The 11086-nt window shown below is 37.2% G+C and overlaps 1 protein-coding gene across 3 annotated transcripts; it reads left to right on the forward strand.

Annotated features, from left to right (window-relative positions):
• Nucleotides 1-855: 855 nt before the first annotated feature.
• Nucleotides 856-9828, forward strand: LOC103712615 (protein DEHYDRATION-INDUCED 19 homolog 2-like). Of its 3 annotated transcripts, XR_003386686.2 has the most exons (6): nt 856-1174; nt 1264-1409; nt 3788-3865; nt 4084-4337; nt 5772-5948; nt 9273-9828. XR_003386686.2 is itself a non-coding variant. In XM_008799180.3 (5 exons), exons 1-5 carry the CDS (start codon nt 1102-1104, stop codon nt 9373-9375), a joined length of 654 nt encoding a protein of 217 aa, XP_008797402.2. In that variant the 5' UTR covers nt 856-1101; the 3' UTR covers nt 9376-9828. The 3 variants fall into 3 exon arrangements, 2 of the variants coding, with proteins under 2 accessions (XP_008797402.2, XP_008797403.2); XM_008799180.3 differs by lacking the exon at nt 5772-5948; XM_008799181.3 differs by lacking the exons at nt 3788-3865; nt 5772-5948 and having other exon boundaries at nt 4090-4337; nt 9273-9762.
• The last annotated feature ends 1258 nt before the right edge of the window (nt 9829-11086 follow it).

The raw sequence follows: 11086 nt of genomic DNA on the forward strand, positions 1-11086 counted from the left end.
ATGGATGAAATCATTTCATGTTCTCTCCTTTTCTTTTTAGAAGGAAAAATAAAATCATTTTATCATTCATTGATACGATAAATCTGGTCTACTTAATAATTTTTTTAATCAATAAAAAAAATTGTGGGAGCCTAAAGTTAGAAGAGTTTCACATAAAATATTTATTGTACCATAAGATATCTACACTTGCTGAGGAGCATTCCAATGCAGAGAAGCTATTCCATTTTTCTTATGTTTGCCCATATTCAGACAACAAATATTAGTGCTTTTCGGATCAAACATAAGGAAGAATTTAATGGAGCTGCAGATTGGATGGCTGGTTATTCAACTAGTCATTTTAGAGGCACTATGTGGGCCCGGAAGGGAAGGGAGAGCTACTTTGGATATTCTATAACTTTTTATTTTTTTAGTCGTACTCTTGTTGTATCGAACAACTTGCATTAGCAAATAAATAAATAAAACAACAACGACAAACATCACTAAGTAGGCCGCAATCTTTTTAGAAACTCGTCAGTTTCCCTGGAGTTTTCCTCGCGGTTCCCTTTCAGGTTCGTATCAAAGCTGTAGATATCTCGCAAACCGGTTATCCTAGATAATCTCTATGCGACAATAATCTCTGCCGTCTGATTTGATCTAAACCAATCAGTAGACGCATCTCGGTCCGATCTCGATCCCCGCATAACAACATCTCGACCAACTTTATGCGTACTATACTAACGGCCCGTTTCCCGCAGCCGCGAGCATTCCTCGCCACGATTTGAATCTCGCCACGTGTACACGTCGGGCGGCATTCCCTCTTGCGGAGAACGATCGGGACTAATTATATAATTCCAAAAAGCTCTAACATTCCTGGGTCGGTGGTCTCTGCCTGTCTCTTTCTCGTCTTCTTCTCTTCTTGCTCTCCCAGGAAGCAATTGCTGAGCTCTTTCGCCGCCTTTTCCCCAAATGAGCTCGGAGCTCTCTCTCTTATATATCGCCCTTGCAAATTTTATATGAGGGTAGGAGGGATCAGTGTTGTCTTGCTTGGTTTCCGTGGCTTTTGCTTGCTCTCCGGGGGACTAGAAGCCTGGATTGGGGGAACACCGGAGGGAGGAGGAAGCCATGGAGGCTGATTGCTGGAGCCGCTTCTCGGCCGCCTCGAAGCGCCACCAGTCCGTCCTCCAATCCCGATTCGGTGAGGATTGAGTATCTCTTTGTCGATTGTCTAGGTTCGGAGTTCTTTTTTGTTCCGAGTGGGGTTTCATTGGGTGTTTTGGTTTGTAGATTTGTGCCTTGGGTATGAGGAGATCGATGGAGGGGCTGAGGATTCGAGCGCAGAGTTCCGGTGTCCGTTCTGCTCCGAGGATTTTGATATCGTGGGGCTCTGCTGCCATATCGACGAAGAGCACCCGGTTGAGGCCAAAAATGGGGTATCGTTTCGTTTCTGGCCCTTACTGGCCCTTTTGAGAATTCAAGATGCACCAGAACTGCTTGGGTTTTCATGTATTAAGGGAATACAAAGTTTATTGGGGGATTTTAGTGTAAATAATTGATAAAAGTTGGGATCTTTGTTGCGTTTTTCTGGAAAAGTTGGATTATGAAACATCTTCTTGATGGGATGAACGGTAACATGGAAAAAAGTGGATTCTTAAGCGTCTGGAAGTGATATTTAGTAAGCCTGCTAAATTTTTTTGGGGTTTTAAGCGTCTGGAAGTGATATTTAGTAAGCCTGCTATTTTTTTTGGGTCTTTGAGTGTATAGCCTGCTAAATATGCCAATTTATATGGATATTTCTGCAAAGTTGCTATTTTTGTATATAGCCTCATAAAACATTTGTTTTTTATGTATACCCTTTCTTTCTTGCTTTTTTGCATATGTATCTATACCATCCAACGTACTTAAGAAATAAGCGGTTTAAAATTAAAATGACTGTAATTGTGACAAGCAAAAATAAATATTTATAAGGTATACATGCAAATAGCAACTTTATGGCGGTATTCATGAAATTTTGCATATTTAGGAGGGTATACGCTTAAAAACCCCTTTTTCTTAAAGGTTTTCCTTCTTGTCTGATTCTGAAGCTCTTGTTTGCATTTATTTAATAGTTGGATTTTTGGTGTTTTTCTCCACTCAATAACCAGTGATGCTAAAACTTGTCTTATAACTTATTGCTTTGTTCTGAATGATTTTAATTTTCTTCTTGTCACTCATATCTGATAAATTGATTATTTAAGATTTCCTGTGTGAGTGCGTTGTATGCTGAAGTCCAATTCACTGTTCAGTGAAAGCAATTCTTTATGCGGCCACTATGAGTGGATTCTGAGCTCCCCTTTGTTATGATACCATCTTATAATGATTTTGGTCTTTCTCATTTTAGAATTAATGAGATTCAGTTTTTTTTGTTCGTTTGCATAAGTTCTATGGTAGGATATGAATTCAAGGTCTAGTCTTGTATAAAATCACATCAATTGGTTCTTGTTTGCTTGCGTAGTTAGAAATTTAGTATGCATATATGGTAGATCCTGTCATCTTTTTCCACCTCTTTGACAGTTGGCTTGAAGTTGTACAGACAAGCGGATATCGTTGGAATGTTGTTAGTAATGGTCTAGGATGTCCATGCTGCTTTTAGAGCTTGCTGGATGGGCAGGGTGGGACAATTTTAGACTGCAAATTAGAATGCTACTAATTGAACTTTATAGATTGCTGCTATAAATTAAAGAATTTTGTTGGATAAAAGACTGATACATGATTTTTTCTGGAATCTATAAAAACTAACTTTCCTTTGCTTTAGTCACTAAGATATTTTTCTTTGTTTACCTTTAGATTTACCTCTTTGCTTTTAGATCTTGCTGATATATAAAACACCCCCACCGGACATCTGTTGTATATCCAAAAGGGACATTCATCCATATCCATCATGTGCCAGGCACATGAAAACATGGATGACTGTGATAAAGAGATATAATAGGAAGTAAAGAATGTGGAGAAATGAAGAACGGCCTCTATTTTGACTGATGATTTATGGAACACAGTGCTTTTGGATGCGTGTAGGATGTACTTCATGCCAGTTTTCAATACTAATGCAGTAAAGTATGTGTTGGTGTTGCCAAAATTATTTGATGATTTTTTGCTGCTCCTGTTAAGCATTTTTTGAGTTGATTGAGGTAGGTGCTTGGCATTAAATCTGGACAACCTGGAATTATATGTCTGAGAGCATGGGATATCTAAACTCTATATGTTGTTTACTATGTGAAAAAAGAGCGCAGTTCTATTAGTTTAAGCAAGTGAAATTCCATTTGATCTTATTGAATGACTTGAGCAAAAAAAAAAATTAAGCCATAAAGCCTTTATCACCTTCTTTGGCATGCTTCAAATCAGATATTAGTGGTTGCACATGAAAGGTCATAGATACTTGATTTAATACATATGCACTTTGATTTTTAAATTTTCAGGTACAGAATCACATCAAATTTTAATGTATCTTGCAATCTAGAAATGCAAGTAAAACTGTGGAACTTTTTTATATGATCTAGTGGTGTTTTAAAGTTTTTGTTTTTGGTTTAAGGTGATTGCCCGTTTGATGTGAATATGACATTTTTTAGGTTATTTTGTTTATTCTGCTTTCTTAATTTTCTTTGGGGAATTGTGAGACAATCTTTTTTTTTTTTTTTACTTCTCCTTTTTTTTTTCGTTTATCATTGGCCCAGAAATAATCATTTGCAGTATTTGTCTGTTTATGTTTTAAAATTCTGCATATGTGTATTGAAACATATTGTTGCTTAGAACTGGCTTTTGTTTGTTAATGCAGGTATGTCCTGTTTGTGCATCTAGGGTTGGCACGAACATGGTTGGGCACTTAACAGTGCATCATGCGAGTTTCTTTAAGATATCCTATCTTCTTGTCGTTGATATCATATGTCTTATGTGTAGCAATGAATATTTTTGTTTTTGTCTCTAGATGCACTATAGTTGTTTATTGTACACCAAACCCTGCTCTACGAATCAAATTGTTAAATTGTCAAGCTATCTTTACTTTGTTCATTTTGCGCAAATGTCATGTTTGATTTTGAGCAGTAGGCTTTGAATTCCTTAATAATAATTCACATGCAGTGTAGGAGGAGATTCCGTAAAGGTTCATCAGGGTCGCATTCTACACTTTCTTTGTTGAGAAAGGATCTGCGAGAAGGGAATCTACAATCTCTTTCTGGGGGGTCTTCATTTACATTTTCTCCCTCCAATGCTGCACCTGATCCATTGCTGTCATCATTTATTCTTAACTTTCCAGTGGCTGATTTATCAAAAGATGTAAAGCCTGAATCCTTGAATGACAAAACTTCAGATGAGAAAGCAGTAGAAAGGTATGAAACATTGGCATTTTCCCTCAATTATATTCTCTTTTTCATTAATGTTATGATAATTTCCATTATATTTCCAATAAGGTGGTGGTAATCCTTCAAGATTCACTGACTTCCACTTGATTACTCTGAAAGAAAAAGTGTTTCTGTAAGATGGTGAGAAAAATGATTTGGAATTACTTTCTACTCTTTCCTGATCAATCATTTGTTTGTATAAGGACATGGCATAGTATGTTCATAACTATAAATTGGACTTCTAAGGGGAGAAATAGTCTTATTTTCAAATGGCATTAGTAGTTATGTTACTTGTTTTTTTTTTTTTTTTTTTTTTTTTTTTTTTTTTTAACTTCGTCTCTAGAAATGCATGCCGCCACTTGTGTCAAATAAATTGAGATCTCTTATTCTAGTGTAGTCAATTCTGGTAATTTTTTTGGTTTTGCTATGTTGATTTTTTTATTAACTGAATGTGGAAAATATTTTTTTGGTTTGTAAATGCTTTTTTTGTTTCATAGTAATTTTTTATCCAATTAGGGAGCTTTTTTGGCTTGATTGGATCTAATTACCTAGTGCATTTTCTGTGCCTCTGTGTGCATTGATTCATGTATGCATGATAGTTCTCTTTTAATTGTAATGGAAGTCTAGTATTGTGTACAGAACTTTAGACTGTCATATTGAAGATCTTATCCACCAATATTGATTTGACCAAAGAAAAGATGACGCATTAAGGCCTCCAGTGGACTGTTAAAGCTAGATGATTTACCTTGTTTGAGCTCCTTTAAAGTATAGGAACTAATGATTACTGATATGAGGTGCATGAACTGGCTACTCTGGCTCACAACAAATGTTATGTCTAATCTTCCGACTAGGTATGCCATGAAATTGTTTATCAGATCTTCCCATTGCACTCCAAGTTCTGTATTTTGATCCAATCATCGTAGTTTAAGTTTTATCATGTATCTTCTTTCAGTTATAGGTTTGCTTACTTTGATGGGTGGCAAATATTTTACGGGTCCCAATGACTTAGTATTAGAGCGCTTATTCAACCTCTTCTTCATTGCTGCAAGTGAGCATGAGATCATATATAGACATAAGCATTGTAATTATGCTTCGCGCATTGAGCTTGGATGGTGCCGTGATCCTGCTTAACCTGAAAGTCATCGTGATATTAGAGCATGATATCATCTATAGACTGATTTTACTTGCTTTTCCTTAACCTGAAGCACATCCTTTTTTTTACTTGATTTAATAAAACTTGGAAACCCTGCTTTAAATTGAAAATCATTATTCTTCTTATTTTAGCTGATTCCTTTTGAGCAACAGGTGTATATAGCTGCTCCATGTAAACTTCATGTAGATTGCTTTGCAATATCCAGTTGAAATGATTGTCATGCTACCCGTAAGTCACCATAACAACTAATACGTGGTTCGATTTCACAGGTCACCATGCAATATCCCATTGGAATGGTAGCCATGCCACCCTTAAGTCACTACAGCAACTAACCTATATGTGATTCAATTTTGTAAGAGGACAGAAAGGAGTGAAAAGTCCACCCCATATCTCTGCATGTCATTTAGTGACTAATTGAGCATTTAATTTGTTAACTTTTCCTTCAGGTAGGTGATTCACTGGCTAGGTACAGCTACTTCCAATGTTTTAATGAGCATGGTCGTTTCTTCCATGGCTAACTTCCAGTTCTTGCTAAAGTACCATTATAAAGTTAGAAAAAGTTCAAATTAGAATTCAGGTGCATGGGGAATATCATCCTCATAGAGACCATTAGGTCAGTAGATTGGGAAGCAATTCTCTCGGCTAGCCATAGTTGTCAAATAGTCTAGGTGGCCCCAGACAATGGACCCTCCAATGGCCTAGGTGATTAGGCAGCCACCTAGGTGACAAAATTTATATAAAGAATTTATACAAAATTTATAAACAATCTATAACTTCATATATTTCAATTATAGGTTAAAACATGTATTTTCTCAATAAACTGTCCACATCACATGACAATAGAGATACATCTTTAACAATTAATGCGTGAGTTCTACTTAAAATACAATACTTATAAATCTATCACAATTTTATTGTTTTTGTTAGACTTATAGAATGCAATTATCTATGATAATTAATGTCTTATCTCAAATGATAGAGAAGTCATTCTCTATTGATTGTGGCTGCGTTCAAATCCCATTCAAGTATACAAAACTTTCGTTTCTCTATTTTACAGTGTATATTATTGAATTTACCCTATTTGACTAGTTAGTAGTTACTCCTGTTGAGAACAATTTTCAAAAATAAAAAACAGAATTTTCAAAATATAAAACATAGCAACTATAAAGATGCATGAGGTTGAAACCCTCCAAATCACAGCCATATTTTTTTGAGAAAAAAAGAAAACAGAGCATTATTACTTTCCAAGGGGTGGAATATCTTGTTGGAGATCATTAGCTTGGATGTCTTGAAAACATACACCACTCACAACGATGGATGCTCATTAGCGCATCCTAAGCTCTCACTCCAAAGCTAAAGAGAAGAGAAAAAGGAAAGAAAGAAAAAGATAACCATGATAAAAAATTCCTGTTTTAAAGGGTTGGACCAAAACCCATTCCTTATGGGGTTTACAACATCAGAAAAAAGAAAAGAAAATGAAGTAGAGAGGGAGAAATAGAAGTGAGAGAGCGAGAGAAAGAGAGGGAAGAGACTCACCTTGATCAATTCCCTGAGCAGTGCTGGTTACCGTCGATCACCTTCGAGGTGAACGAGAACCAGATTGAGAGAATCTAGGATTTGAAGGTTTAGTTAGTATTAGAAGGTTCTACCCAAAAAAGGTGAGGGGGTATGTCTGGTGTGAGGTGTCTCTAAGTGACAATTGGGCTCTTTAATTACTGGGGTGAGCATTATGCATGGTAAATAGGATAATAAGAGAAATAGCAGAAAGAATTTGTCAAGAGTCTGGAGAGTGTAGCAAATGTGAAAGTTTATCTGATAAGCTTGGTAGTGAATTTGTTGTTTTTATTCTCATTTGGAGAAACCTACCTCAAAGGAATTGAATATGGAATTAGCTGTGGTATCTTCCTTATAATTGTGAAATTTAAGGAGGCTTGATAAGAAGAAAGCTCAAGCAATTAGAGACCAAGAGAATAGTGGAAAAACAAAACTAATATCCTCAGGTAAGCAGGCATAATTATCCCTCATTCCCCCTACTACACAAACAAGAAATGGAATACAGAGAAAAGGAACATTTTAAATTACATTCCAAATTAAGCTTCTCAATTTTTATTAATATAAAAATGCACTCTGTTTGCTTCCTATCAGGTCATGACTTTATTAGGACTATTAAAAAGGTGAATTTTAGGCCTCCTATTGCTCAGTCTGCACATTATTTGCAGTTTATAGGAGTATTATAGCTTTGTTTTGGCAGTGGGACCAGTACTTCCAATGTAAACTTATAACAAAGCATGCTTTTTTCTGTGAGGGTGGGCAATGGGTATTAAAAGCTGTGTAGAGTGCCATATAATTTAGAATCTTTCTATTCCTGTATGATGGATTTTTCCATATTTATTTGGACACCAGCACTTAAGCATGAGCAAGCTTTTTGATTGCCAAATCCAAATTATTCCATCCTTCTGGTGTTCTCTATGCTTAATCTATATGATGCAGCATACGAAATCATCTTCCTGTTGGCATGTATTTCTTTTCCCCATGAAAAGAAAAAAATGGTGTCACATTCCTAACTCCTATGCGTATCTCACCACTGTAGAGGCATTAGAATTAGTCGTAGGGATCCATCCATCCCAGGCCTTCTAGATTATCTCATTCTCGTGTCTTCCTTTGGCAGTTTTGATTGTTCTGTCTGTATTAATGCTTTTAGAACAGCTTGCTCAACTCCTGAAATCCCCAACTGCTAACTGCCTCTGACTCAATTGAACATGGTAATGCCTTTTGTTATTCCCTAAACATCTACATTTGACAACAGAATGCAAGCACGAATGCCCTTCATGGGATCATGCAAATTATCTGCTCATCCTTCCTTTGCAATAAAGTCCCAAGTATATTTGTTTTAATTCACACTTTAAAAGAAGGTAAGTGCTAAATTAAATTGCTTTGATCTTTGTAATTTTCTCTGGTCTGCCTGCTGTGCTACTCTTTTTCTGTCCTCATTCTTTCAGATTTCAGTTAAATCTATTTCTGTGATCATTCAATTTTAACCCAGTAACCCTATCAAGATGGAACCATAGGCATTTGATTTCGACCAAATTCTGTAAGTCAAATGTATAATCATTAAATATAAATGAGTTATTTATGTGTCACAAAATCACGGATGGGTTTGAGGCAGAACGAGTGCTTGGCCTTTAACCTTTCTGAGGGTTGAGGAGTGTATGAGTAAACCCTGACAGAGACCTTTCTCGGCCAGAATGTGCCGATGTAATGAAGTGCCTAAAGTTTGAACTAATGAGACCTGGGACCAAACACAACCTTTCTGAGGGTTGAGGAGTGTATGAGTATTGGAGTGCTACCTTTTATTTTGTAGCCAAACATGCCTATGCATCTAATCTTCCCCTTCCCTTCTCATGCTCAACGCCCAACACGTTATTAGAAGGGGTGAAAAAAAAACTCCTTCCTGTTATCAAAAGAAACCGGCAAGAGATGCATCACCCAGCGTTTGAGTCTTTAAGATTTTGCAAAAGGTCTAGATATCTTTTAATGCGTATTTAGCATTTTGACCTTCCAATCCACTGAGCACTTGGGAACTGCTGCTTTGCATCTTAGTGCTGAGTGAGAGTTTAGGAAATATTCAAACATCGATTACCTACTGCTGAATTATCACCATGCTTAGACTCTGGCAAAAAAGGCTCTTTTTCCATGCATCTTGTTACCCAGTGTGCTTATAAAAGAAATTTTCACTTTATTTGCCTAACCTTTAGTTGCCTGCCTGCCAGTGTTGGGCCATCTCTATCCAAGAAAGACAAGGAGGAGAGAACTTGGAGGAGCAAGTTTGTGCAGGAGCTTGTGTTGTCCACAATATTTGGTGATTCCTTATGAGGGGAATTCCCCCTTCATTCATGGTGACAGCAGCGGCCGCAGCCAATGACGATGACGCCCAAAGATGGTCCCTGGGCAGCTGCATTGTTGCTATCATGACATGCTGGCCAGATGCCAGAAGAGGGTTATTCTGGGGGTTATATTTAAACTGTCTTATTACGGCGGAGAGAAGAGAGCATAGAATGTATTATATTATTAGTACCTAGATTTGGAGGGATTCTTAATTCCCCCTTTAGTGGGCATAGCTGTACATACATGGAAAACTACTCGAACAGAGCTTGGTCAAGCATCTTTTCTGTTCTCCATAAAGTTTTAGACCTGTCATCTTGATTTAATGCCCTAAGCTTTTGCTCAAGATTTAATGGACTAAGCTGCTCATTCTACTGACTCTTGTACCTGACCTACTGCATGTGTTAATGCTATCCATCAGTCATATGATTCAAGCGTGTTTAAGTATGGCTCGTTTGCATGAACTGTATATTCTGGCTGGATAACTGTGGTATAATGTTTGAAATAACTGGGAGAATTTGTGCTATGATACAAGAGATATCTGAAATATGAGCCTGGTTTTAGAGGTGTATTTGGAGAGGCTGTCAACCTGCTCACTGCGGAGTTGGCCAGGGCTAATTGCCCGTAGGGGAAGGTGTTAGCCATGATGTCAAGGTGCATGGATTGAAGGACATCGATGTCTGATATAATAGCATGCCAACTTATAAAAGGTTTGAATCAATGGATCGTCTGCTTTAATAGGCTCCTAACAGCAATTCTGAGCTGACGGAGAGTTCTAGTAAGTTGATATATGGTTCCAAGTGTGGTTAGGGAGGTAATTCCTTATACCTCTGTTGTATTTGTTTTGTTGATCTTGGTCTTAGATCTCTCGTTGTTGCCATTACAATATTTGAAGTAAACTTGTAGATCTGTTGTTATGATTAGAAATATTGGTAAGCATGAAGGGTTGGTTGGCTGACGACCGTCCATTTCGACATTGAATCTAAAACTACTGGAGTGCCACACCATCTGATTACAAGGCTAATGTTTTGCAGTCATCTGTCACCATTTTACTGTATCATCTCTCATCATTTCTTATTTGGGTTTATTCTTAATTTGAGATAGAAACGGGAGACTATCAAAATCTAGTGTAGTTATTAAATTATAGAGGTTGAGAGATTGTAGCCACAGGAAGTGCCTCGCACTTGCATGGCTTGCATTAGGCTTCAGTTAATAGAAATATCAATGGGCTAGAGTTAGGTCAAGTTGATATAAAATTCTAGGGAAAAAGAATATAATATTGCCGGCCTCTGCACACGGCTCCTCTGTTTTAAAAAGCCTCAGATTGGCCCAGACCCGAAGTGGTCCTTTTGTCCATCTTCGTGAACCTGGCATGTGTGACCATTGCATGAGGTTTTAAGATCACCTTAATGAAGTGCTCTCTATTTTGGTCCCAAGGTTAACCATATTACATTATTGCCTGAGTTGTACATGCTCGTCTTCTTAATTTTTTAGAGTAAATCGGATAAATTAAACTGGTCCTAATATGAGTGTCCTTCCGAGACTTGGTTGGTAGCTGTTTGGAGGGTGAGTTGAACTTTCATTGTGTTGCAACGGGCTGTGAAGGGGTTGGTAGTAGACCAGTGTTAGGATTCTGCCTTAAAATGAGATTAAAGAATCTTGTTTTGGGTAAGTCAATGATGTATATAATGTTGAGTAACTT

The sequence above is a fragment of the Phoenix dactylifera genome, unplaced genomic scaffold (genome assembly GCF_009389715.1).
Source record: "Phoenix dactylifera cultivar Barhee BC4 unplaced genomic scaffold, palm_55x_up_171113_PBpolish2nd_filt_p 000077F, whole genome shotgun sequence".
NCBI lineage: Eukaryota > Viridiplantae > Streptophyta > Magnoliopsida > Arecales > Arecaceae > Phoenix > Phoenix dactylifera.

Excerpts from the sequence above, each read along its gene's own strand:
- LOC103712615 (XM_008799180.3), top strand. The coding sequence starts at position 1,102 with ATGGAGGCTGATTGCTGGAGCCGCTTCTCGGCCGCCTCGAAGCGCCAC. Across the intron at positions 1,410-3,787 it reads CGGTTGAGGCCAAAAATGGG|GTATGTCCTGTTTGTGCATC; the intron begins GTATCGTTTCGT and ends TTGTTAATGCAG. Across the intron at positions 4,338-9,272 it reads GATGAGAAAGCAGTAGAAAG|TGTTGGGCCATCTCTATCCA; the intron begins GTATGAAACATT and ends CCTGCCTGCCAG.